The sequence below is a fragment of the Cetorhinus maximus genome, chromosome 20 (assembly GCF_964194155.1).
Source record: "Cetorhinus maximus chromosome 20, sCetMax3.hap1.1, whole genome shotgun sequence".
Taxonomy (NCBI): Eukaryota; Metazoa; Chordata; class Chondrichthyes; order Lamniformes; family Cetorhinidae; genus Cetorhinus; species Cetorhinus maximus.
This window is the reverse complement of record NC_135898.1, coordinates 52753625-52779701: the sequence shown is the minus strand read 5'-3', so window position 1 is coordinate 52779701 and position 26077 is coordinate 52753625. Positions and strand designations below refer to the sequence as shown.

Genomic DNA, 26077 nt, shown 5'->3' with positions numbered 1-26077 from the left:
TCCAAACTTGCTGCCATGCAGGTTTAGACTGCTGCCATCATGGTTGTAGGTATTGGTGTTCAAAGGGACTTGCAGGCTCTTGTGTCTAGCGATCTGTCCTCAAGCACATTATTAGGATTGCTGAGGCACTGTTCTGGGTGGAATGGCAGTGCACCATGGAGCATGACCCTGCTGTCCTTTTTTAAGATGATAGCATTCATCCTTCCACCACTGCCATTCCGCCGGTGCTTATGCTGGCGCCCCTCAGCCAGCCCAGACTGTTGCTGCCCATGGCCATCTTAATCAAAACTTGAAAATTTGAAAGTATGAAATTTTAATATGAGGGTCTTAAGGTAACATTTACAATGTTTCAAACCAATTGTTATGCATTTGTCTTTTGTGTTCTCTGAGTGTTGCTGACAAGGTATGTATTTATTGCCCATCCCTAGCTGCCCTTCAGCAGGTTGCAGTGAACTGTGTGTTTGAGAGAGAGGGAGAGAGAATGTCAGAAAGTTGTGTGTGAGAGTTTGTGTGACTTGTTGCTGCCTGCTGCCATATTATACTAATCTGCAGTGCTTTCTGAGCCAAGATGAAAACTGGCTGGGTTCTAGAACTGATGGATAAAAATATTCTCCCTAGAGTACTGCCCAGGTGGTTCAGATGAAAATGACACATGTCACTATTTGTTGTGCTGCCAAACTGTGGTACCTGAATCAAGAAGCTTGGCTGCTGCCAGAACACAGGCATCATGTTAAATTCCAGTGCTACCAAACCTCATTTCCACCACACAATTACTGCTATGCTGAGGAAATATCCCAAATTAACATAAACAAAAATACCTGGAAAAACTCAGCAGGTCTAGCAGTATCTGCGGAGAGGAACACAGTTTAACTGTATTCCTCTCCGCAGATGCTGCTAGACCTGCTGAGTTTTTCCAGGTATTTTTGTTTTTGTTTTGGATTTTCAGCATCTGCAGTTTTTTGCTTTTATCGTAAATTAACATTCCCATGTTACAACAGTGAGGACACTTCAAATGCATTTCCTGGTTGTAAAGCACTTTAGGACATCTTGATGTCATGAAAGTTGCTATAAAATGCAAAGTCTTTCCTTTAATGCCATCTAATGCCAACAGCCCCTCAAAATGCTGTCAAACACTTTTGCAAGCCCATTCCCCACTTCTGCTAAAGTCCCACAACAAGCATTCAGCTCCACCTAGTAAATCAGAACATGACTTACTGAAGTCCTGATAATAAGTTCTAGAACTTCTCTGATGTGATTTAAAAATGCAATTAAGGCAAGGAATCCTGAAAAAAAGTACTGTCAGAAATTGAACAGAAAATAGTTTGCAAGATTTTTCTTCTTGAAGGGGAGGTGCTGGCGTCATAGTGGTATTGTCACTGGATTGGTAATCCACAGTCATTCTCTAGGGCCCTGGGTTCAAATCCCACTATGGTAGATAGTAGAATTTGAAATCAAGAAAAAATCTGGAAGTAAAAGTCTAGTGATGACCATGAAATCATTGCTGATCATTATAAAAAAACTCATCTGGTTCACCAATCCCCTTTAAAGGGAGGATATCTGCCGTCCTTACCTGGTCTGGCCGACATGTGAATCCAGACCCACAGCAGCACATCCCAAGGAACGAATGAAAAAGAGTATCATTCAAGTTTCCTGATAATTTGTTTTTTTTTTAAAAAAAAGAGGATGACAAGAGGGATGTGGTGTCTTTGGAAGAGAGGCGTTTTTATTGTTAGCAGTGAGTTGCACATGCGCAGCTCTCCGAACACTGCCCGTTTAATTAGCAGCTTTGTGGCAGCTGGAGGAGGAGGAGGGAGGGGGAGAAAGTTCTGGAGCTGGAACCGGGCAACTGAATACTGTCCGCGGGCTAGCGGTCCGGAGCTGCAAGGGTGCCGGTTTTTCCCAGTAGTTTTAAAAAAAAATGCAGAACAGCTAAAGTAGATTTTTCATGTTAGATGTGTTTTTTTTAAAAAAAAGAATGTAAATATATGTGGCAAGAATTCTCTCATGATGAGCAGTCTTGGAGTTCCCGCTGTCCTGGCGTTCCTTCTTATTGCTCTCAACACATCTTGGCTGACTTTTTGCAGACGTTTTGAAAGCTCGGCGGTTCACCTGAAGCCTCTCCAACCTAGTGGTCTCCGTTTTTAATTATTTTTTGACTTTTAAGAGACAGGAAAAAGACAATCTAAACAACATTATCGTTTTTGACTTTTTGGGAAAATCAATATTTTAAAATATTATTTGACTCCGTTTTTCTTTTTTTAAAGTCCTAGAGGCGGCGGGGGTGGTGGGGGCGGTTGATTTGTTTTATTGAGGGAGGAGTACCACTTGCCTTGGAGGAGGAGGTCGAGGGGGTTGTTTTCCTTTTTTTTTTGGGGGTGGGGGGGGAGGCTGGGGGTGTCTGAATTACACCAGGTTAAAATGGCGGCTGCGAACGGCGTTGGGAACCTGCAAACCGGCCCGGGGCTGAGTCGCTGGAATTGGAGTAAGGGGCCCTCAACGACGACGGCGGCGGCTCGGGACGGCCCGGATCCCTGCCGTTCTGGTGTCTGCTACGCTCTCCTCTACCTGGTGGTGTCGGCCCGTGTGGGGCTCTGCCGAGACTGCGACAAGGCGCCGTGCATCTACGGGAGATGTGTGAATGAGAGCTGCGTCTGTGACCAAGGATGGGTCGGCGAGCAGTGTCAACACTGCGGGGGCAGATTCAAGTAAGACCCGCTGATTTCATTTGATCTTTAATACGGGGTTTTAAATATTTCAAGAAAACGAAGCTGCCTCGACTCACTTCTTCCATTTTAAAAAAAGTGCATTTTCAACACTGATTTTGTTTTGATTGTAAAGTGAGCATCAGTCCCTCGCCATCGGTAAGATTTTAAATAATAGCCTTTCAAGCGGGCATTTTCATTGTTAATAAGGCTATATTGTCCGGGCAGAGTGCAAATCTCGGACTCATCGGGTCTGGGAATAACTGTAGCATCTAAGTGCATTCCTGAACAATTTGTAAATTCCAGCTTTGACACTGATGCATTATTTCCATTGCAGTGAACAAGGATTTGCTGTTATCACCGTGATGTAAACGCGTCTCGGGACAGTCAACACAAGATATTTCATTGCAATCCTTCATCTTCAAACTAAGTTAACCGTATTCATGATTTATAAAGCAGATTGTAGACATCGGTGTCCAGGCCTTTGCAATGTGTGAAATATTGTCAAGTAGCCTTGAAGTAACAGTTGAAATCTCCCGAGCGACATTGGATATTAACCATCCTACGAACAGCACCTTGTCTTCATATTTTCTGTTGCGTAACTGCAAAGTTTATTGTAGTTTTTTTGAATTGGAACGCCGATCTCTATTGTAATATTTTAATTTGCATGCTGCATCTACAAATGATCGCTTTACCAAATAAATAACTCATCCCTTTTAATTTGGCGCAAAGCCCCCTTATCTCTAAAGCAATTGATTTTTATATTTTTTTCCACATTGATAAAATTATTTAATATCAAGACTTGGCGATTATAGTGCTCGCATCATAAAAGATGTTTGCGGAATGATAGGGATTGAATTTCGGTATTGCTATACATAAAATATTTTTGTACTTAACAGGTGACTAGAATTAAAGTCCACCAAATACCATTGCTACCCCTTTTCAATTTTGTTTATATTGTCTTATAAAACCTTTCTGATGAAATTTTTTGCAATTGTAAGGGACATATTCTTTAAAGAAACACTTTTGAGTACTGAAAGTGAAAACGGCTGAAATGCTTGGTTTTATGCCATTTTTGAAGGGGCGTAATGCTATTTGCGTTGAATTGGTTTTCTTCCTCCACCTCACCCAACTAAAAATACCTTCTTGTGCCATGCAATCTCTGTGAGTAGCTGGGTTTGCAGGCGATCTGCTCTCAGGGCTTTGCCATTGTTACTATATAGTTAGCTGCTAAAAATGAGACCGGCTGGTCATGCTTGATTTGGTTGTTTGCTTGCATTTCTCCTTCCTGTCTTACCTAGAAATTGGGTGTTCCCTAAGCAGGAAAATTACAGGCATAAAGTCATGTTCATGCAGTCCGCGGCATGGTGGCACTTGATCGTGGTGTACAAGTCGACCCTCCCTCCCCCTTCAGCTATGCAGAGCTATATTTGCATTAGTAGTCTGCCTTCAATTTTTTGCCCCAGAAATGCATGTTTTACCTTTATACTGTTAAATCAGTGGCATGGAATCAAGCAGGCGATATGGGCTGTTGCGAAGATGTGTGGGAGTTTAAGACACAACCACACAGAGCAGACTGCACATGACATGGTGTGTGGTGAATAGGAATGGGTCCTCCAGAAAAATTAATAAAGTATGAAACTGTTTTAAGTCTTAACATTTGCTAACTCGTCAAAAACTGTGCTGCAGTGAGGAAATTCAGCGCTTGTGGTGTGAGAATGGAAGAAGAAATCTGTCCTAGGGAAGATGCCCAAGATCAAATGCACAGTCACGGTCAGGCCAGCACCTGGATTCTGTCCTAAGAAACATGCAGCGGAATAGGTTAAATGATCGGAACAGTTACGTTGTCATCGGAAATGCAATGTGTATGTACACACTTAAGTGGGTCAGATCAAATCTGGAGCCCAGCGAAGATTTCAGACAAACAGCTAGTTGGTGTAGCCGCTTTATGGAACAAAAATGTCTAATGTTGGTGGCAGAAGACCAAGATTGCTCAGACAACCAAAAGGCCTTGATGCCAAAATTGCCAGTTTCCAACAAATAATCATCAGACAGCAGCACAATTGAGTACACATTGAGCGGCAACATGAATGAGATGCCCATGAATTTCAATTATGCAGCCAAACTGTGGCGTGGACAGGTTCACACAGTTCCAGTGAAAACAACGAGACAGAAAGACAAGATTCAAGGTGGAACTAGCCTGCACGACAGAATGAAATTAAAGCCTATGGTAATTTTCAAACTTAAAACCATGTGGAACGTCAAATTTCCTGCATGAGTTTTTGTGCATGTTCATGACAACAGTTGAATGGATGAGGGTGGAATGAAGTTATGGAATAGATGGCCTATGTAAAGAGTGCAGCTTATTAGTTTGGGACATGTTCAGATCCCACATAACCGATGAGATCAGGAGGTGCCTGTGAAGAAATAACACCCACGTTGCAGTTATACCGACGGTCTAACATCAGCTGTTCAACCTTTTGTTTGAATGTGTGCCTCAACAGCAATTTAAGGATCATGTTCACACTGAATGAAATAAGTGGATTGTTGACTGAAAAAAAACCTTCATGGAGAGTTGAACTATACTTGCTGCCTTGCTTGATGTTTTGTGCGATTTCACTATCAAATCATGGGATGCTATTGATGCAGCAAGCGTCAAACAAATTGTTAAAAAAAATGCAGAACATCCAATTCTATTATTGAGAGGAAGATGATTTGTTGTGGAGGCTTGATTCTGAAAGTGGAAACAGCACATCTGATACAGAGTGAGATCCTTTTATTATGATGCCATAGTTAGTGACTCGATGAATTTGAACTCTTTGTGCTGGAAGCCAAAAACTATGAATTTCATGATTTTAAAAAGCTTTGTGGTCAAAACGTTGTACCATTTAAATCATTCAATGAACTGTGCACGTTAAATTAATGTGAATTACCTGTGTTTGTGTTTTCACATTTCAAAATGATGACCACTCTCACCGGCAGTTCATCTTTTGTACTGCGTATAAGTCGGCACTGCCACCCCCTCTCTTCCCCCATTGTTTTTGGAATGATTTTTGGAGGCTTTAAAGGTTACCCTATTGTTATGACCATAGCAGATGTTAATTGCTGAGTAAATCAAATCCCAGAGGGAAACTTGACTTACAGGCCATACCCTTTTTTTTTGTGTTCTGAAAACCAAGAAGAAAACATACTGATCTTAGCAGCAAGAAGTCCACTGCCACTTCTGGGATTTTTAAAAATTAAAAGTAAAAGTTCTTTTAAAAATAAAAACTTAACCACACAAGATTACAGTTACACAGTTAAAATTAATCTTATAAAATATTCCCCCCCGAAAGACACTCCACTTGGTCAAACACACAAGTAAACAACCTCCAGGCAACATTTCCAGTAATCTAGTAATATTACCTAAGGCAAACTGTTGTAGCTTTAATAAAGGCATGACACATGACCTCTTCAACACACTTTCGCTCTGCTGTGGAAATCCAAGACTTCAGAACAAAACTGCTTGTTGCAGCCCAAGACTCTTCTGGCTTGATTGGATGGCTGATTCAAACTGCACCTTCTCCCAGCCTAGAGTGGTTTCCAGGAGATCTTCCTCATATAACCTACAACCCAAGTTCTCCACAGTAACGAGAATACCCCCACAGCCCCCCCCACCCAATTCATTTCAGGTTCCGTTGTTCTTGTACCTCTTTGAATCTCAAATCCTTCCAAAGGCAAAATCTTTCATGTTTCTATTTTGTCTCTGCTTTCGGGTTAATAAAATGTAATATATCCGCTTCCATTTATCCATGGAATGCCTGTAAGATGCAAAAATGTTTCTTGTCACCTCTGACTTCCCTTTTTTGATGTTCAGATAAACTCGCAATTAATCTAAAAATGCAAATGTTAGATCCAACCAATAAACTTGTACCTCAAACCACCACAATATCTCATTACAAATACATACTTAATGCCTCTATCCTTTCCTGTCTTAACCTCCCAGACAACTTGTCTCTAGTAACCTTTCACCAGCTTAATTAAATCATATGCATGCACACACAGACACACACACACAGACTTCTTCACAGAATAACACAATATTCCCCAAAAATATTTAAAAAAAAATCCATTCTCACACTTACGCTGCGATCTACAGTAATACCTGTAAATGGGAAAATCTGTTTTTTGTCCCACCATTCTGACTCCAGCAGTGACTGAGTGTTTCAGTGTTGCACCTGATTACAGTCTGGTACTAGGAAATTGGGTCAAAATGTATATGCTACAATCGTGGAGATTAAAAATAGCAACACTAGTGGGTTCTGGGAATGCTTTTTTTAAAAAGGAGGGAGAGGCAGAGAAAAGATTACTTGTATACTAGTGTTAGTAGAATTATTGTTGTAGTGGCTCTCATGCTAATTACAGTGTGGCTATTTAAAGAACAACCTCAAACTTGGGTTGTGAGGTAAAGCTGACCTACATTGCAATACAAATTGAAAATACGATCAAAAGCAGTCATGTAGTACAATGAGTGTAGCTTGGAATGGTTTTATAACCTTTGCGTGAAAGCTGCCATGTTTTGTGGGGGGGAGGGTCGCAGGTGGTGAGAGATTTGCTGCTTTGAGAGGAAGCGGGCAAAATCTGAGAAATATCGGAAAGAACATGCACCAGATTTATAAAGCATCTCCCAAATCCTCAGGTTATCCGAATTAACTTTACAGCAAATGAAGTATTCTGATGTGTAGTCACAATTTGAATGTAGGAAACACGGCAGCCAATTTAGGAACAAGGAATTTCCTATGTGGAACAAGGAATTTCCTACGTACACCAATGAGTTAATAGCCAGATAATCTGGATCACAGAATCTGCGTGAGAATAATAAATATTGGCCAGGATATAGGGACTCCTATACTCATCTACTCCTTTACTCATCTTCAGATAGCCTTATAGGATCTTTATGTCCACCTGAAAAGGCAGAAGGGGCCTTGGTCTCATCTGAAGGGCAGCCTGTCTGACAGTTGTAAGGAGCATATCTTTTTATTTTCTGTTGGACTATAGATTAGAATTACAATGGCTGCAGTTTAAAGGACATGTCCACTGGAACATGATGAGAGATATATACAATGTTGTAGTCCTGGAACCGAATGCGCAGTGAAAGGAGTCCTGGACCAAGGGAGCTGCTTGACAACAGCATTTTAATTGGCATCTGACCAAGTGACTAAGGTTTTGTGTGGTGGCTGCTGGCCTGCAAAGAGAAAATATCTAAAATCTCTTTTCCTCACATCTATAACCTGCCGTATCTCTGAGTAAACCCTTGTAAAAAGGAAAAGGGGAAAATCACTGTTAGAGACATTGAAAAGCAAGTTCTCAACCAGTGAACTAAGTACTGAAAGTGCTGGAAGACCACCTCGTGGCCAACAAGAAAAGTATTTGTTTCTTCCAAAAGGAATTTGGAAGACATCGATCAAAATCAACCCATCAAATCCTGTACTCCGGATGGGTGCTATTGAACTGTTTTATCCCACCCTTAAAATCCATGTTTTGTATGTCTTATGTGTCATGTGTGTATAGGGATTTAAGGAGGGGGTAGAGTTTAAGTTATAGTGTTAGAAGTTAGCAGTTAGCAGTTGATACTTTCTTTTGCCACTAGTTAAAGACATGTTCAACAAACAGTTATTTACTTAAGCTTACAAACCTGGTACTCGTATTCTGCTAACCTAAATTAAACAGTTAGGTAGAATTGGGGCAATCTGGTGGTTTGGTGAAACATTTCACATTTGTCGCGGCTTGGGGAACAGTGGAGCTTGATATTACAGAGCTCTATCCCCAGTGAGTCGTGATACAGTACAACCTCAGTTCACTGCAGTGGCATCCCAGCTTATATGTTCAAGTTTCTGGAGTATTTAATTGGTCCTCAAATTGGTGTGGGAATGATCCTTTCCTTGGCCTCAAAGGTTCATATTTTGATGTAAGGCATTCAGCTAATTATCATAAGTGATAGTTTGAGAGAAGTATTGAATAAGGAATTTTTAGATATTGCAGGTCAATGTTGAGAGAAATTGTGAAGTGAGCTATTTTATTTTATAGAGGCTTGCTTGGCTTAAAAAAAACTAGTACCAATGTTGCTATATTACTTAAACCAAGCTTGTGTTGCTAATCTGTCTGTCTCTGACCAGGTACAGCACAGAAAGCTCTTTGCTTTAGTAGAGGGTTGACTTATGGCTAATAGAATCTTGGTGTATCTCTTCCAATTTTTATGCATAATTAATGCAAAATATATTTGTACTTTTCAACCTGACACAGTTGGTTCAGAAAATATTTTTCTCCTCTACTTCCTGTTCCAGTGATAAGGCATTAATTCCATTGCTGTTTTACACATCTTTGGGTGGAATGGTACCCTTTCTGCTGTATGCTTCCATCTGTGGCATTCAGTTGTGTATTGGGTTTTCTTTATTCCCAGATTTTTTTTTGCATTTAGCATTGATTCAGTACATAAGTCTTTCCTATTGTGTCCAAGAAAGTGATTCCACTTGCTCAGACATCTGTTATAGTATTATATTATAGTATGTACAGGGATTAAAATGAAGAGAGAGAACCTTTTTCACTTTGTTTTGGCTCACTAATTTTATCACCTGACTTCTCCCGATCTTCCTTGATATCCACAGGTGACGAAGCAGAATGCTAGATAGCAAATTTGGCTTAAACTGCTAAACAAATTTATCCAAGTTCCTGGCTATAATTTCATGTCACCGCAAATATGTTCTTTGTTTCATACTTGCTCCTGATTTTTGGAGAGGCCATGATATATTTAAAACTGAAAGTAATGCTGATGCAGTTTGTTTTCTGTTCACCGCTCCTGAGATTGTATGTTTCTCGTGCTTGTCGTCGTCAGTCCCTCGGAATCGAGGATGATGTCCGTCAGGCTTGGTGAGACTTCAGATGGCTTAGGAGCCCAATTCTGAATCCATGTGTTCTTCCACAGTGGGGGCACGTTGTTGTGCAGGGGAGTGGAAATTGCAGCCCCGGGTTGGCTTCCTTCTCCTTCCTCTGCTGTCGCTATTAGGCCTCGCTGTCAAGTTGCTGAGCCCTCAAGTGGCTTGTGCCTTGATGGATCAGGTGTGCCATGCCGCGCAATTGACAGCATTCTCCTCCCAGTCAGTGGTGTTAATGCCTCCATGCTTTAGGGTGACCTTGAGTGTACCTTTGACCTCCCTTTGAGCGTTGGCCAACGGAGAGCTGTGAGATGAAAACCTGCTGAGGGAGGTGGTTTTCGGGCCATCCGGATGCAATGGCTTGTCCATTAGAGCTGGTTCCTTAGGAGCAGGTAGACGCAGCTTCATGGAGAACACTCGCATTAGTCCGGTCCTCCCATTTGATGCCCAAGATTCGATACAAGCGCTGCTGATGGTAGCACTCGAGGATCTTAATGTGGCGTCGGTAGGCAATCAATGTTTCGCTGCAGTAGAGGAGGGTGTTCAACACAATAGCCTTATAAACCAGAACCTTTGACTTGCAAAGGTCCCTGTTGTCAAAGACATGTTGGCGCAGCTTGAAGAAGGCACTGCTGGTACAGTTCACTTGGTATCGGACTTGCTCATCAATGGTCGCCCCTTGGGAGAGGTAGCTGATGAGATAAAAGAAGTGCTGCACATGTTCCAGAGCCACCCCATCTACGTGGATGGAGTAAGGGATGCTGAACTGGCCCACGGAAGGTTGGTGAAGGACCTTAGCCTTGAGATGTTTAAGGAAAGACCAAGCCTCTTATACAAGGTGTTGAAGAGGTCAAGCATTCTTTGCATGTCCTGTACAGAATGAGACATCATGCAGCAGTCATCTGCAAACTGAAGGCCATGGTGGTGAGTATTGTTTTTGCATGGAAGTGACTAAGGTTGAAGAGCTTCCCATCCAGACAATAACTGAATGTTGACACCAGGCGGTAGGTCATCTCGGATGAGGTGGGTGATGACGGTCAGGTAAATGGTGAACAAGGGGGCGATCACACAGCTTTTTTGACCCCAGCCCAGATGTGAAAGGGTGTCAGTTTCAGATCCTCCACTCAGGCTGGTGGCGGTCATGATGTCAAGCAGGAGTCTCAGAATGGTGACAAACTTCAACAGGTAACCAAAGCATTGGAGGACGATCCATAGAGCTTCACGATTCAAAGAATCAAATGCTTTGGTCAAATCGATGAAGGTGAGGAACAATTCTTGATTTTGCTCCCGACATTTTTCCTGGATCTTTCTAGCCACAAACACCATGCCCGCAGTACCCTGGGATGGCCGGAAGCTACACTGGGTTTCTGAGATCACATGTAATCCTTTATTCAAAAAGGGAGGGAGACAGAAAGCAGGAAACTACAGGCCAGTAAGCTTAACTTTGTCACAGGGTAAATGTTAGATGCTATTATTAAAGATGTTATAACAGGGCACTTAGAAAAATTTAAGGTAATCAGGCAGAGTCAACATGGTTTTGTCAAAGGGGAATCATGTTTCACCAAATTTGTTGGCGTTCTTTGAAGGAGTCACATGTACTGTGGATAAATGGGAACGGGTGGATGTACAGTACTTGGATTTCCAGAAGGCATTTGATAAGGTGCCACATCAAAGGTCATTGGAAAAAATAAATGATATAGCTCATGGTATAGGAGATGACATACATTGGCATGGATAGAAGATTGATTAGCTAACAGAAAACATGAGGTAATATAAATGGGCCATTTTCTGGTTGGCAAGATGTAATGAGTGGTGTACCACAGGGACCAGTGCTGGGGCCTCAACTTTTTACAATTTATATAAATGACTTTGATGAGGGGGCAGAGGCTAAATTTGCTGATGACACAAAGCTAGGAAAGTAAATTGTGAAGAGGGCATGAGGCTATGAAGGTATATAGATAGGTTAAGTGAGTGGGCAAAGATCTGGCAAATAGAGTATGATGTGGTAAAATGTGAAATTGACCCTTTTTGGCAGGAAGCATAAATGGTGAGAGGTTGCTAAGCTCCGAGATGCATGGGGATTTGGGTGTCCTAATGCATGAATTGCAAAAGGTTAGTATGTAGATACAGCAAGTAATTAGGAAAGCTAATGGAATGTTATGGTTTATTGTGAGGGGAGTTGAATACAAAAGTAAGAAGGCTATGCTTCAGTTATACAGGGCATTGGTGAGACCAAATCTGGAGTACTGTATACAGTATTGGTCTCATTTAAGGAAGGATGTAAATGCATTGGAAGCAGTTCAGAGAAGGTTTACTAGACTAATACCAGAAATGGGTGGGTTGTCTTATGAGGAAAGGCTGGACAGGCTAGGCTTGTGTCCACTGGATTTTAGAGTAAGAGGTGATGTAATTGAAACGTATAAGATCCTGAGGGGTCTTGACAGAATGGATGTGGAGAGGATATTTCCTCTTTTGGGAGAATCTACAACTAGGGGTCAATGTTTAAAATAAGGAGTCGCTCATTTAAGACAGGAGAAATTTTTTGAGGGTGGTGAGTCTTTGGAACTTCCTCAAAGGCAATAGAAGCAGACTCTTTGACTTAAGGCAGGGGTAGATAAATTCTTGCTAAGCAAGGGGGGTGAAAGGTTATTGGGGATAGGCAAGAATGTGGAGTTGAGGTCACAATCTGATGAGCCATTGCCTTAGTGGCAGAGCAGGCTCGAAGGGCTGAGTGGCCTGCTCCTAATTTGTATCTTCGTATGTTGGTGTGGGGGGAGAGACCTGATCTACATTTAACACAAAAGCAAAACACTACAGATGCTGGAAATCTGAAATAAAAACAATGTTGGAAATATTCGAGTCAGGCTGCATCTATGGAGAAAGAGTGTTAACATTTTGGGTTGTTGGCCCTGTTAACACTTTTTTTTGACTCCACATACACTGCCAGACCTACTGATAACTTATAAGATGATTTAGATTTATATAGCAAATTATCTTGGATGTACAAATTTCTTCACTCATTTAATTTGTTTTGTGAAATTTAGTTCTGCTAGTTAAGTGGACAAGTGTGTCAGTCAGCTTGTAAGACATGATCCTGCAAACAGAAAATGAAATGAATAAGTTATTTTGGTGATGATTACTGAGGGAGAAATATTGGCCACAGCAACAGGGGAATTGTCTCCTCATCTTTGAATAGTGCTTTAGGACCTTTCTTTTCTATCCCTTCCCTTCAACAACAGGCAGATGAAACATTTGGTTTAACACCCCATTGTGATGATAGAATAGTGGTCATGATATTGGACAAGTAATCCAGAGGTCTGTGCTAATGATCTGTAGACATTACTTCAAATTCCACCACATCAGCTGGGGAATTTAAATTGTTAAATAAAATCTGGTTTCAGTAATGGTGACAATGAAACTGCTGGATTGCCTTAACTTATCTGGTTCACCGGTGACCTTTTTAGGGGAGGAAATTGCTGGCCTTACCCAGTCTGGCCTGTGTGGGTCCTGATCCATGGTAGTGTGATTGATGCTTGAACTATCTTCTGAAATGGCCTAGCAAGCCATTGAGTTGCATTAAACCTCTATGAGAAACTGTAATAAAAATAAAATTGAATGGACCACCTGGCAGCGACCTAGGCATTGGATTTGGACATGGGCGCACTGGAGAAGCTGCCCTATAGATTTGTCAAGCAATAGCCTGCCATTGACATACATTCATACATACCTTTCAACCAAAGCTCCAAACTACTTCTTCACCCTATGTCCTCTCCTACCTGCGGAACAGACTCATCAGAAGTGACAACACAATGACTTCGAGTTGGGAGACAGCGGCCCTGAGAGTCCTTCCATTACCATTTGATTCTGGACCCTCTGAAGTCTCCTGGCATCAGGTAGAGTATGGACAGGAAACTACCTGGTGATTTACTACCTACTGCCCTCACTCAGCTGATAAATTGGTACACATTTATGTTGAACACCACTTGGAAGAAGGACTGAGGGCATGAAAAATATAATCTGGTTGGTGCATTTCAGTGTCCATCACTAAGAGTGGTGGCTTGGTAGTTCTAGTACTGACCCAGCTGGCCGAACCCTGTGGGACCCAGCTACCAGATATGGCCTGCAACAGGTGTTGGGAAGCGACGTGAGGGGGAAAAACCTTCTTGACCTCACCCTCAACAGTCTACCTGTCGCAGATGTACCTGCACATGTACATGACAGTAGTGGTACAAGTTACCACTGCACACTGCTTGTGGAAACAAAGTCCCAACTTCAGGGTTGTGGCTGCAACATCATTGAATATACTTAAGGCTGAGTAGAGAGCTTTTTGATATCTCAAGAATTAAGGGATATGGTAGCAGGCAGGAAAGTGGAGTTGAAGCCCAAGGTCAGCTATGATATTGAATGGCGGAGCTGACTCGACTAGCTGTATGGTCTTTTCCTGCTGGTGCTTATGTTCTTACGTTGTTGAGTTCATACTGAGGATTCCCTCCATTGTGTTATATGGCAAGACCGCTGTAATAAATGGGATAAACTCAGAACACGTTTAGCAGCTCAAAACTAGGCATCCATGGGGCACTCTGGGTGATCAGCAAAATTTTATTCCAGCACAATCTGTAACTTGTGGCCCGGTATATTCCTCTCTACCATGATCATCAAGTCAGGGGACCAACTGTGGCTCAGTGAGAAGTGTAAAAGAGTGTGCCAGGAGCAGCACCTGGTGAAGCTACAAGACGGGACTGCATGCATGTTAAATAGCAGAAGTAGTGCTCACAATCAGTGGATCAAATAAAAACTTTGCAGTCCTACCACATCCAAATTTGGTGATTTACAGTTAAACAACTAAACAGGAGGAAAATCCATGAACACCCCCATTCTTAATGATGACAGAGCCCAGCACATGAGTGGATAAGACTAGGCTGAAATATTTGCAATTATCTTCAGCCAGAAGTGCCAGTGCCAAGTGGATGGTGCCTCTTAGCTGCTTCCTGAGGTTCCCACCATCGCAGAAGCCAGTCTCTCCTCCCCAACCCCAACCCAATTTGAATTACTCCACGTGATTCTAAGAAAAGGCCGAGTGCGCTGGATACAGCAAAGGCTGAATCCTATCTGTAGTGCTATTGTGCTCTAGAATGCTCTAGAACTAGTTGTGCCTTTAGTCAGGCTGCTTCAGTGCAGCCGCGTCTACCTGTCAAAGCAGGTAATTGCCCAGGTGTGACTTTTTCATAAGCAGGAAGAATTAAATTGGGCAATTACCAGCCCATCGGCCTATTCTCAGTCATCAACAAAGTGATGGACAGCACTATAATGCAGCACTTGGACAGTAATAATCTGCTCACTGTTCGTTTTGGGTTCTGCAAAGACTACTCATTACAGTATGATAAAAGCAAAATACTGCAGATGCCGGAAATCTGAAATAAAAACAAAAATTGCTGGAAAAACTCAGCAGGTCTGACAGCATCTGTGGAGAGAAAGACAGAGTTAATGTTTCGAGTCCGTATGACTCCTCTTCAGAACCGTTCTGAAGAAGTCATATGGACTCGAAACATTAACTCTGTCTTTCTCTCCACGGATGCTATAAGACCTGCTGAGTTTCTCCAGCAATTTTTGTTTTTGCTACTCATTACAGTCTTGGTCCAACGATGGACCAAAGAGCTGAATTCTGAGGACAGGAGGGAGGGGGGAGAAGAGTGAGAGTGACTGCGTTTGACATCAAGGTAGCATTTGACAAATGCAGCCACAAGGAGCCCTAGTTCAATGGGAATTGGGGAAAATTCTCCACGTGTTGGAGTTGCACCAGGGAGAAAGGAACATGGTTGTGGTTGTTGGAGGCCAGTCACTTCTGTCCCAGGACAAACTCCGCAGGAGTTCCTCAGGGTAGTGTCCTAGGCTCAGCCATATTGAGCTGCTTCATCAATGACCTTTCCTTCATCATGAGGTCAGAAATGGGGATATTTGCTAATGTTTGCACAGTGTTCCGTACCATTTACAGCTCAATACAGTCCGTTTCAACTACAGGGAGCCTAACCACCTTCCCTTTGGCACTCAACAGCATCACTACCTTTGGGTCTCCCACCATTATCCTGGGGGTTGCCGTTAACCAGAAAATTAACTGGACCAGGCGCACACACTGTGGCTTCAAGACTAGGTCAGAAGCTGGGTGTTCCTATGGTGATTAACTTGCCTCTAAAGCTTCTCCAAATACAAGACACAATGATGGACTACTTAAATGAATTCAGCACCAACACTCTAAGCTTGACACCATCCAAGACAAAGCAGTCAACTTGGCACACCACCCACCATCAAGTTGCATACACTGGAATTTAGAAGAGTAAGAAGCGACTTAATTGAAACCTTTAAGATCCTCGGCTCTTGACAGGGCGGATGTAGAGAGGATGTTTTCTCTTGTGGGAGAATCTAGAACTAGGGGTCACTGTTTAAAAATAAGGGTCGCTCATTTAAGGCAGATGAGAATTTTTTTTGGGGTTGAGAGTCTTTGGAACTCTTCCTCAAAAGGTGGTGGAAGCAGAACCTTTGAATATTTTAAAGGCAGAGCTAGATAGATTCTTAATTAACAAGGGGGTGAAAGGTTATTGGAGGTAGGCAGCAATGTGGGGTTGAGGTTACATTCAGATCAGCCCATGATCTTATTGAATTACAGAGCAGGCTTGAGGGGCTGGGTGGCCTAACTCCACATTCATGTGTTTGTATGTAACTCATTGTGACTGCATTAAGTCACCAAGGCTTCTTCAGTATCTTCCTGGATTTTGGCAGCTGAGAAGGACAAGGACAGCAGATGTGTGGGAACACCTGCACCTGCATGTTCACCTCCAAGTCACTCACCATCCTGACTATCATAATGGTTACAACACACAGGAGGAGGTCATTTAGCCTGTTGTGTCCATTCTGGCTCTCTGCAAGAGCAAATCACCTAGTCCCACTCCCTGATTCCTGCCTATAGCTTTTCAATTTTTTCACTAAATATAATTATCCAATTCTCTTGAAAGCCATGATTGAATCTCCCTCCACCACGGTCTCAGTAGTGCACTCCAGATTCTAACCACTTGCTGCATGAAAGCTTCCCTCCTGTCGCCATTGCTCCTTTTTTGGAATTATATGGACATTCTTTCGTCGTCGTCGTCTCCACCTCCATCTCCCAACAGCAAGGTGGGGTTGCCTACCCTACATTGTACAGACTGATGGGGTGCAGTGGTTCAAGAAGGCAGCTCACCACCACCTTCGAAGGGCAATTGAGGATGGACGACAAACGTGGACTTTGCCACTGCCTGTGTCCCATGAACAACTTTTTAACAAGTAACAAATGATCCTGTTATCTGTACTAGGTATTGGCTTTTGTGGTATCCTGTGATGTGCTTCTCCAGAATTAAGTAGGCTTACTAGGAGCGCTTCAGTGAGGAAACCATAACTAATCTATTTTGCAGACAGCAAGTGAATGTACTGAGTAATAATTATAATCAATACTTAAATTCAAACTGTTTCTGCTCTGGTTCGTGAGTCAACAATAATAGTAGGACTGTCTTAGCGTTGAAACAGACCAAGGGTTACATGAAGTTGATTGGCACATCTCTAAAGTGCCTAGGATTTTCAAGATTTTCGCTCAGTAGGGCATCTTGATAAGGGAGGGTTCTTGTCTCCTTTGTGTTTATTCAGACCACGGGAAGTGAGCTGCCTCTTTTAACTTCTTCCCTGTTCAGTGGCTTTTGCCCTTAGATTTGTCACTAAAATCTGCCACCCTCACCTGTGCTGTCCCAATGCTGATAGGTGTGAATGCTTGTAGAAAGCCTGAAAGCAAGGAACAATTTGCTGTTCATGATTCTGCCTTCTGTTGGAAATTAAATTCAGTTAATAAATCTGGAATTATAAGTTAGTCTCATTAATGGTGACTATGAAACCATTGTCAATTGTTGCAAAAATTCACCTGGTTCACTAATGTGCTTTAGGGAAGGAAATCTGTCATCCTTACCTGATCTGGCCTACATGTGACTCTAGACCCACAGCAATGTGGTTGACTCTCAACTGCCCTCTGTAGTGGCTCATCAAACCACTCAGTTGTATCAAACCACTGCACTTCATAAGGGATGAAACCGGGCGGATCATTCCGCATGAACTGAGGTACTGGAAAAGACAGCTGCAAACTCAGCCCTGTCGACCCTGCAAAGTCCTCCTTAATAATATCTGGGGCCTTGTGCTACAATTGGGAGAGCTGTCCCGCAGACTAGTTAAGCAATAGCCTGACATAGTCATCCTCACGGAATCATGCTTTAGAGGTGATATCCCAGACATTACCATCACCACCCCTGGGGATGTCCTATTCCACCAGCAAAATGGGTTCAGCAGAGGTGGTGGTACAGTGGGATACAGTTGGGAGGGAGTTGCCCTGGGAGCCCTCAACATTGACGCCGGACCCATGACGTCTCATGGTATCAGGTCAGACATGGGCAAGGAAACCTCCTGCTGATTACCACCGACCACCCCCCTCAGCTGATGAATGAGGACTCCACCATGTTGAACACCAGTTGGAAGAAGCACAAAGTGGCAAGGGTACAGAATGTACCCTGGGTGGGGGAGCTCAGCGTCCATCACCAAGAGTGGTTTGGTAGCACCACGGCTGACTGAGCTGGCTGTGTCCTAAAGGACATAGCTGATAGATTGGGTCTGCGTCAGGTAGTGAGGGTACCAACAAGAAGGAAAAGTCTACTTGACCTCGTCCTCACCAATCTGTTTGTTCATGACAGCATTGATAGGAATGAGCATCACACAGTACTTGTGGAGATGAAGACCTGCCTTCACATTGGAGAGGAGGCAGTGGCGTAGTGGTATTGACACTAGTACTCCACATATCCAGGGTGATACTCTGGGGACCCGGGTTCACATCTCACCACAGCAGATGGTGAAATTTGAATTAAATAAAAATGACCACGTATCCCTTGTTGTAAAAACCCATCTGGTCCTTTAGGGGAAGGAAATCTGCCATCCTTAACCCGGTCTGGTTTACATGTGATTCCAGACCCACAGCAATGTGGTTGATCCTTAAATGCCCTCTGACATGGCCTTGCAAGTCACTTGGTTCTCAAGGGCAATTAGGAATGGGTGATAAATGGTGGCCCAGATAGTGACACCCACATCCCATGCACGAATAACAAAAAAAAACCCTCCTTCGTGTTGTGTGGCACTACCACCATGCTAGATGGGATAGATTTCGAACAGATCTAATACTGGGCATCGTTTAGATGCTGTAGACCATCAGCAGCAAAATTGTATTTGACCACAATCTGTAACCTCATGGCCTGGCATATCTCCCATTCTACCATTACCGTCAAGCCTGGCTCCTTGCTGAGTGCAGGAGGGCATGCCAGGAGCAGCACCAGACATACCTACAAGTGAGGTGTCAACTTAGTGAAGCTACAACACAGGACTATTTGCATGCCAAACAATGCAAGCAGCATACGAGAGCCAGAGCTAAGTGATCCCACGACCAACGGATCAGATCGAAGGTCTGCAGTCATGCCACATGAATGATGGTGGACAATTAAACAACTTACTGGAGGAGGAAGAGGCTTCCCAAATACTCCATCCTCAATGATGGGGGGGCTGAGAAAATTGGTGTAAAAGACAAGGTCGAAGCATTTGCAGCAATCTTCAGCCAGAAGTGCTGAGTGGATGATCTATCGCGGCCTCCTCCTGAGGTCCCCACCATCTCAGGTGCCAGTCTTCATCCAATTCTTGGTATCACGTGGAGCGAATCAAAATGGCTGAAGGTGCTGGACACTGCAAAGGCTGTGGGCCGTGACAACATTCCAGCAATAGTACTCTTGTGCTTCAGAACTAGCTGCGCCCCTAGGCAAGCTGTTCCAGTACAACTACAACACTGGCATCTACCTGGCAATGTAGAAAATTGCCCAGGGTATGTGCTGTCCACATAAAGCAGGACAAATCCAACCTGACCAATTACTGCCCCATCTGTCTACTCTCAATCATCAACAAAGTGACAGAAGGTGCTGTCGCCAGTGCTGCCTTACACACTGGTGCTCAGTTTGGGCTCTGCCAGGACCACTTAGCTCCTGACCTCATTACAACCTTGGTCCAAACATGTACAAAATAACTGAACTTGTGAGGTGAGAGTGACTGCACTTGACATCAAGGCAGCATTTGTGTGGCATCAAGGAGCTGTGGCAAAACTGAAGTCGATGGGGACCAGGGGGAAAACTCTCCACTGTTTGGAGTCATATCTAGCACAAAGGAAGGTGGTTGTGGTTGTTGGAGGTCAATCATCTCAGTTCCAGGACCCCTCTGTAGGAGTTACTCTGTAGTGGCCCAGGCCCAGCCATTATTATCAGCTGTTTCATCAATGACCTCCCCTCCATCGTAAGATCAGGAGCGGTGCTGTTCACTGTGCAATGTTGAGCACAATTTGCAAATGGTGCTGAAGCAGTCCGTGTTAATACTCAGCAAGATCTGGACAACATTCGGGCATGGGCTGACAAATGGCAGGTAACATTCACACCACATGAGTAAGGTAATAACCACCTTGAACAAGAGAGAATCTAATCATTGCGTCTTGACATCGTGGTATTACCATCGCTGAATCCCCCACTATCCTGGGGGTTACCATTGACCAGAAACTGAACTGGATGAGCCATATAAATACTGTGGCTGAAAGAGCAGGTCCAAGGCTGGGAATTCTGTGGAGAGTAACTCATCTCCCGACTCCCTAAAGCCTGTCCACCATCTAGAAGGCACAACTCAGCAGTATGATGGAATAATCTCCACTTACATGGATGAGTGCAGCTCCTGAGATACTCAAGAAGCTGGACACCATCCGGGACAAAGCAGCCTGCTTGATTGGCACCTTTTATCCACTGCCTTCAACATCCATTCCTTTCACCACCGATGTACAGAGGCAGCAGTTTGTACCATCTATAAGATGCACTGCAGCAACTTACCAAGGCTCCTTTGACAGCACCTTCCAAACCTGTGACCTCTACCATGTAGAAAGGCAAGGGCAGCAGATTCCTGGGAACGCCACCACCTGCAAGTTCCCCCTCCTTGCCACACATCATCCTGTCTTGGAACTATATTGCAGTTCCTTCATTGTCACTGGATCAAAATGCTGGAACTCCCTCCCTCACAGTGCTGTGGGTGTTCCTGCACCATGTGGACTGCAATGGTCCAAGAAGGCGGCTTACCACCACCTTCTCGAGGGCAATTAGGGATCGGCTTTAAATGCTGGTCTAGCCAGCGATGCCCACATCCCATGAACGAATAAAACAAAAACTCTCACTCAAATCAGGAAAAATGCATTGTTTCTTTATTGCAACCATTGCCACTCTCATTGCCCTTTGTTACATGACATCTTTGTCATTTAACTTTTACCTATCTCAGACCTTCCCTTTTTGGTTTTTCCTTCCCTCCCCCTTTTCAACAGAATAAAACTCATCACATTTCTGCCTGCCTTTGGCTCTGAAGAGTCACACTCAGCTCAACATTTTCTTTCTCTCTTCACAGATGCTGTCAAACCTGCTGAGTGTTCCCAGCACTTTGCGGATACTGGAAATCTGAAAAAAAAACTGTATTCTGCATTTAACGTAACAATTTGTTTATATCCACCAATCGGTGCCATTCAGATTCAGTGCTTGGCTCATTTCACACATGACCTGTATCTTTGCAACTGCAGCAAATAGCTGCAAAAAGAATATTAAACCTGTGTGGATTCATTTTAATATAAAACGTACAACATTACTTAAATGTCACTCATTTCCAAATCCTGACACGTGACACCAGCACTAATTGATTTTTTTTAAATGCCAGGCATTTCAGCTCAAAACCCTACTTGAATATTCTACCCTCTTCCCAATTTATCCAGCATTAAAATCAGCCATTTCTATCCTTTTACTGGTATGATTTAAAGGTACAGACAAAAATTGCATTGTTTTGCTTCAGGCTGTATGAACTATTGCACTAAATTCAAGAAATATATGCAGTAATGGATATTGAATGCTTATGGATGATTGTGTAATTTTGTTTTTCATTTGTTACATTGTTGGTTCTCATCTTCAAAGTTACTTTGGAAAACAATAAATAATGTGATCAAGCAAACTCAATTCTGTCACTCATCACTCTCTGGTTATACTCCATTTTGGAAATCAGCATGCTTACAAATTTGACTGAAATCCACTTTCACAAAAGCTAATGTACATTCTAAATTTGCTTGAACCAGAACAAAAATCAACTTGCTTACCTCTGTTTTTGTTTGGGAATCTGATTTATTTGCCCCGCAGCGCACCACAATGTGCTTAATGGTGGTATTGATGATGCATTCTTGTATGAAATGTGCAGCTGCCGTTAATTTTATACGCATTTCAAAAGAGGCATAAAAAATGACGGCGAAATCTGCATCAGCTTTGCGTAATGCAAAATGAACATTTAGAAACAGCCAGTGCATTAAACTAAAATATGCAATTACCTTTCCATCCTCAAATTGGATGCACTTGTGACTTAGCTCCTTGTAGATAAGTTATGAGGCAATTTTTCTATGACATGAACTAGGCTTAGTTTCGTGCTCAATCTCCCCCCGCCACCGCCTCCGTATTCCTGGACTATACAGGTGTTCATTTTGAAGCCGAGACTGAATAATGAAATGCAGTTTTTTTTTTCCCCCCCTTCTGCTACAATTTTGAGATTTTGAGGTGAAAGCATTTATCCCTTTCATCCTCTGATAGCATGACTGCAGAGAAATGGAACCAGACAATCTTTCTACCGTGGATACTCCCAATACCAACGGACGTGGTGCAGATGTCCATGTCCTTTCATTGTAAATTCTTTTGAATGCAGTGACACGGCAGCCTACTTTTCAATCATGTCAGATCACTTTAATGGCCATTGGGACAGGAACCTACCTATCATAGTGATCTTTGTGCAGAGATTTCAGAAATTAGGATATGCATTGTATCCTGATATTTTTGGGAACTACTTGCTCTTGCTTTTGAGTTGCTTTCTTAGTTTGCTACTATGACCTGAACCGCATTCTCTTTCCTCATCTAAATATGTCGTTGTAACCCACGATTACCTTCTCCCTCCTAGGCTTGTCTAGCTTCCCCTTAAATGCATTTATTCTATTTGCTTCAACCACTCCCTTTGGTAATACATTCCACTTCTTGCCACTCATTGAGTAAAAAAACTCTTCTGAATTTCCTGTTGTATTTCTTAGGTGACCATCTTCTATTAATGACATCTAGTTACGTTTCCAACAAGACAAAACATTCTCTCTATTCAATTAAATTATGAAAGTTGTTCATAGAACCATAGAAAAGTTGTAGCACGGAAAGAGGTCATTCAGCCCATCGTGTCTGCGCTGGCCGAAAAAGAAAAAAGAAAACTAGCTGCCCTTTTTAATCTCAGCTTCTAGCACCTAGTCTGTAACCTTGCAGGTTACAGCACTTAAGATACAGATCCAGGTGCCTTTTAAATGAGTTGAGCATTTCTGTCTCCACCACCAAACCATGGTGCGAATTCCATACACCACCACCCCCTGTGTGAAGATGTTTTTCCTCATATCTCCTTTAATCCTTCTACCAATCACCTTAAATCTGTGCCCCCTGGTAATTCACTTTTCTCTGTTAGGGAAATAAGGCATCCCTGTCTACTTTATCTAGGCCCCTCATAATCTTGTACACTTCAGTTGGGTCACCCCTCAGCCTCCTTAGTTTTAAGGAAAGCTACCCCCAGCCTATCCAATCTTTACTCATAGCTGCAATTTTCAAGCCCTGGCCCTATTCTAATACAGCTTCTCGGTACTCTTTCCAGAGCAATTATGCCCTTCCTGTAATGTGGCGACCAGAACTGTGTACACAATTCCAGCTGTGGTCTAACCAGCGTTTCATAAAGTTCCATCGTTACATCCCTGCTTTTATCAATACCTCGTCCAATAAAGGAAAGCATTCCATATGCTTTCTATACCACTTTATCTCCCTGTCCTGCCACCTTCAGGGACCTGTGTATATGCACGTGTCTCACTTCCTCTACCCCTCCCAATATCCTCCCATTTATTGTATATTCCCTAGCTTTGTTTGCCCTCCCCAAATGCATTAGCTTGCACTTAGCTGGATTGAATTCCACCTCCTACTTTTCCGCCCACTTAACCAAACCATCAATATCACCCTAGAGACAACAGCTATCCTTTTCACTATCAACTACACTGCCAATTTTTTGTCATCTGCAAATTTTCTAATCATGCCACCCACATTTAAGTCCAAATCATTAATATATACAACAAACAGCAAGGGACCCAACACAGCCCTTTGGAATGCCACAAAGGCATTTGTTTCCTATCGCAGAACCAATTTTGAATCCAACTTGCCACATTCCCCTGTATCCCATGGGCTTTTACTTTTGTGACCAGTCTGCCATGTGGGACCTTGTCAAATACCTTTCTAAAATCCATGTAGACAACATTCACTGCACTACCCTCATCAATCCTTCTTGTTACTTCCTCAAAAAATTTGATTAAATTAGTAAGACATGACCTTACCCTAACAAAACCATGCTGGCTATCCCTGATTAATTCGTTCCTTTCTAAGTGACAGTGACAATTTATCCTGTGTCTCAGAATTGATTCTAATAATTTGCCCACCACTGATGTCAGACTGACTGACTGGCCTATAATTATTTGATCTATCCCTTGCACGCTTTTTAAATAATGGTACAATGTTCACTGACCTCCAGTCCACTGGTACCTCACCTATATCTAGTGAGGATTGGAAAATAATTCTCAGATCATCTATTTTCTCCCTGGCTCCCTTTTAACAGCCTAGGATACTATTCATTTGCCCCTGGTGTCTTATCTACCTTCAAGAATGTCAGTCCCTCCAGTACATCCTCTCTCTCTATGCTTATTGTATCTAAAATTTCACACTCCTCCCCCTTAACTAGAATATCTGCTTTAACCCTCTCCTTGGTGAAGACGGAGACAAAATATCTGTTAAGAACCCTGCCCACATCTTCAGCATCAGAGCACAAGTTAGCACATACATTTCTGATCGGCCCTACCCTTTCCTTAGTTATTCTCTTGCTCTTAATGTACTGGTAAGACATCTTTGGGTTGTCTTTGATTTTACCTGCCAATATTTTCATATCCTCTCTTTGCTTTTCTAATTACCTTTTTTATTTCACCCCTGTACTTTCTATACCTCTCTAGGCTTTCTGCAGTATTAAGATTTTTGTGACTGCCATGAGCTTTCTTTTTCTGCTTTATCTTACCTTGTATACTTCTAGATTTTGCAGTACCGCCCTCTTTCTTTGTGGGGATATGTATACACTCTGTCTGTAGAATTTTGCTTTAGAATACCTCTCACTAGCCTGTCATTGATTCCCCTTCCAAATAGCTCACTTTTGCCAGATCACCTCTCGGCTTTGTAAAATTTGTCTTTCCCCAATATAGAACTTCTACTCCTGTTCTATCTTTGTCTTTTTCTATAATTATCTTAAATCTAACTGTATTGTGGTCACTATCACCAAAATGGTGACCCACTGTTACTTCATCCACTTGCCCAGATTAATTTCTTAATACTAAATCTAGAATTGCACTCCCTCTCATTGGCCTTGTTACTTGCTGGTTAAAAAATGCTCTCTGGAATGCAGTTCAAGAATTTTTTACCCTCTGTGCCTCTTACGCTGTTCATATCCCAGTTGCTATTAGGGTAGTTGAAGTCCCTAACTATTGTTGCCCTATTGTTTTTGCACTCCAGAAATTTGCCTACATTTTTGCTCTTCTATCTCCCTCTCTCTATTTGGTGGTCTATAGTACACTCCTAGTAGTGTGGCTGCCCCCTTTTTATTCCTGAGCTCAACCCATAGGGCCTCATTTGATGATTCATTTAGTATATCATCCCTCCTCACAATTGTAATTGATTTTTTTAACCAATAATGCTACATCCCCACCTTTTCTTCAGCCCCCTCTCTCTCCTGCCTGAAAATCCTATATCCAGGGATGTTGAGCTGCCATTTTTGCCCCTCTTTAAGCCAAGTTTCTGTTATAGCGATGGTATCATGCTGCCATGTGTCCTTCTGTGCCCTCAGCTAATTGGTTTGTTTGCTGTACTCATTGCATTTAAATAAATACCTTTTTAATATTGCCAAGTTCCTGTGCTGTAAATCTTTTGACCTTTGCTGCTTCTGCCTTTCAGAATCACCCACTAATTTTCTGTATCCTGCTCTGCGTTTGTCCTATCTAAATCTGCCCTTAGGTTCCTATCCCCCTGCCAATCTAGTTTAAACCCTCCCCAACGACACTAGCAAATCTCTCTGCAAGGACATTCTTCCCGGTCCTATTCAGGTGGACACTGTCTGGCCTGCACAGATCCCACCTTCCCCAGAATGGGTCCCAATGCCCCAGAAGTCTGAAGCCCTCCCTCCTGCACCTTCTCTCCAGCCATGCATTCATCTGAT

The 26077-nt window shown here is 42.7% G+C and overlaps 1 protein-coding gene across 9 annotated transcripts in view; it reads left to right on the top strand.

Annotated features, from left to right (window-relative positions):
- Positions 1-2397: 2397 nt before the first annotated feature.
- Positions 2398-26077, top strand: part of atrnl1b (attractin-like 1b) — a 1047255-nt gene continuing 1023575 nt past the window's right edge. For all 9 annotated transcript variants that reach the window (XR_013579731.1, XM_078564667.1, XM_078564670.1 and 6 more), the window contains exon 1: positions 2398-2705. Coding sequence is in view for 8 of the 9 variants with exons in the window: in XM_078564667.1 (XP_078420793.1) it covers positions 2419-2705 (287 nt within the window). In the remaining variant the exon portion in view is untranslated. The remainder of the gene's footprint in view (positions 2706-26077) is intronic.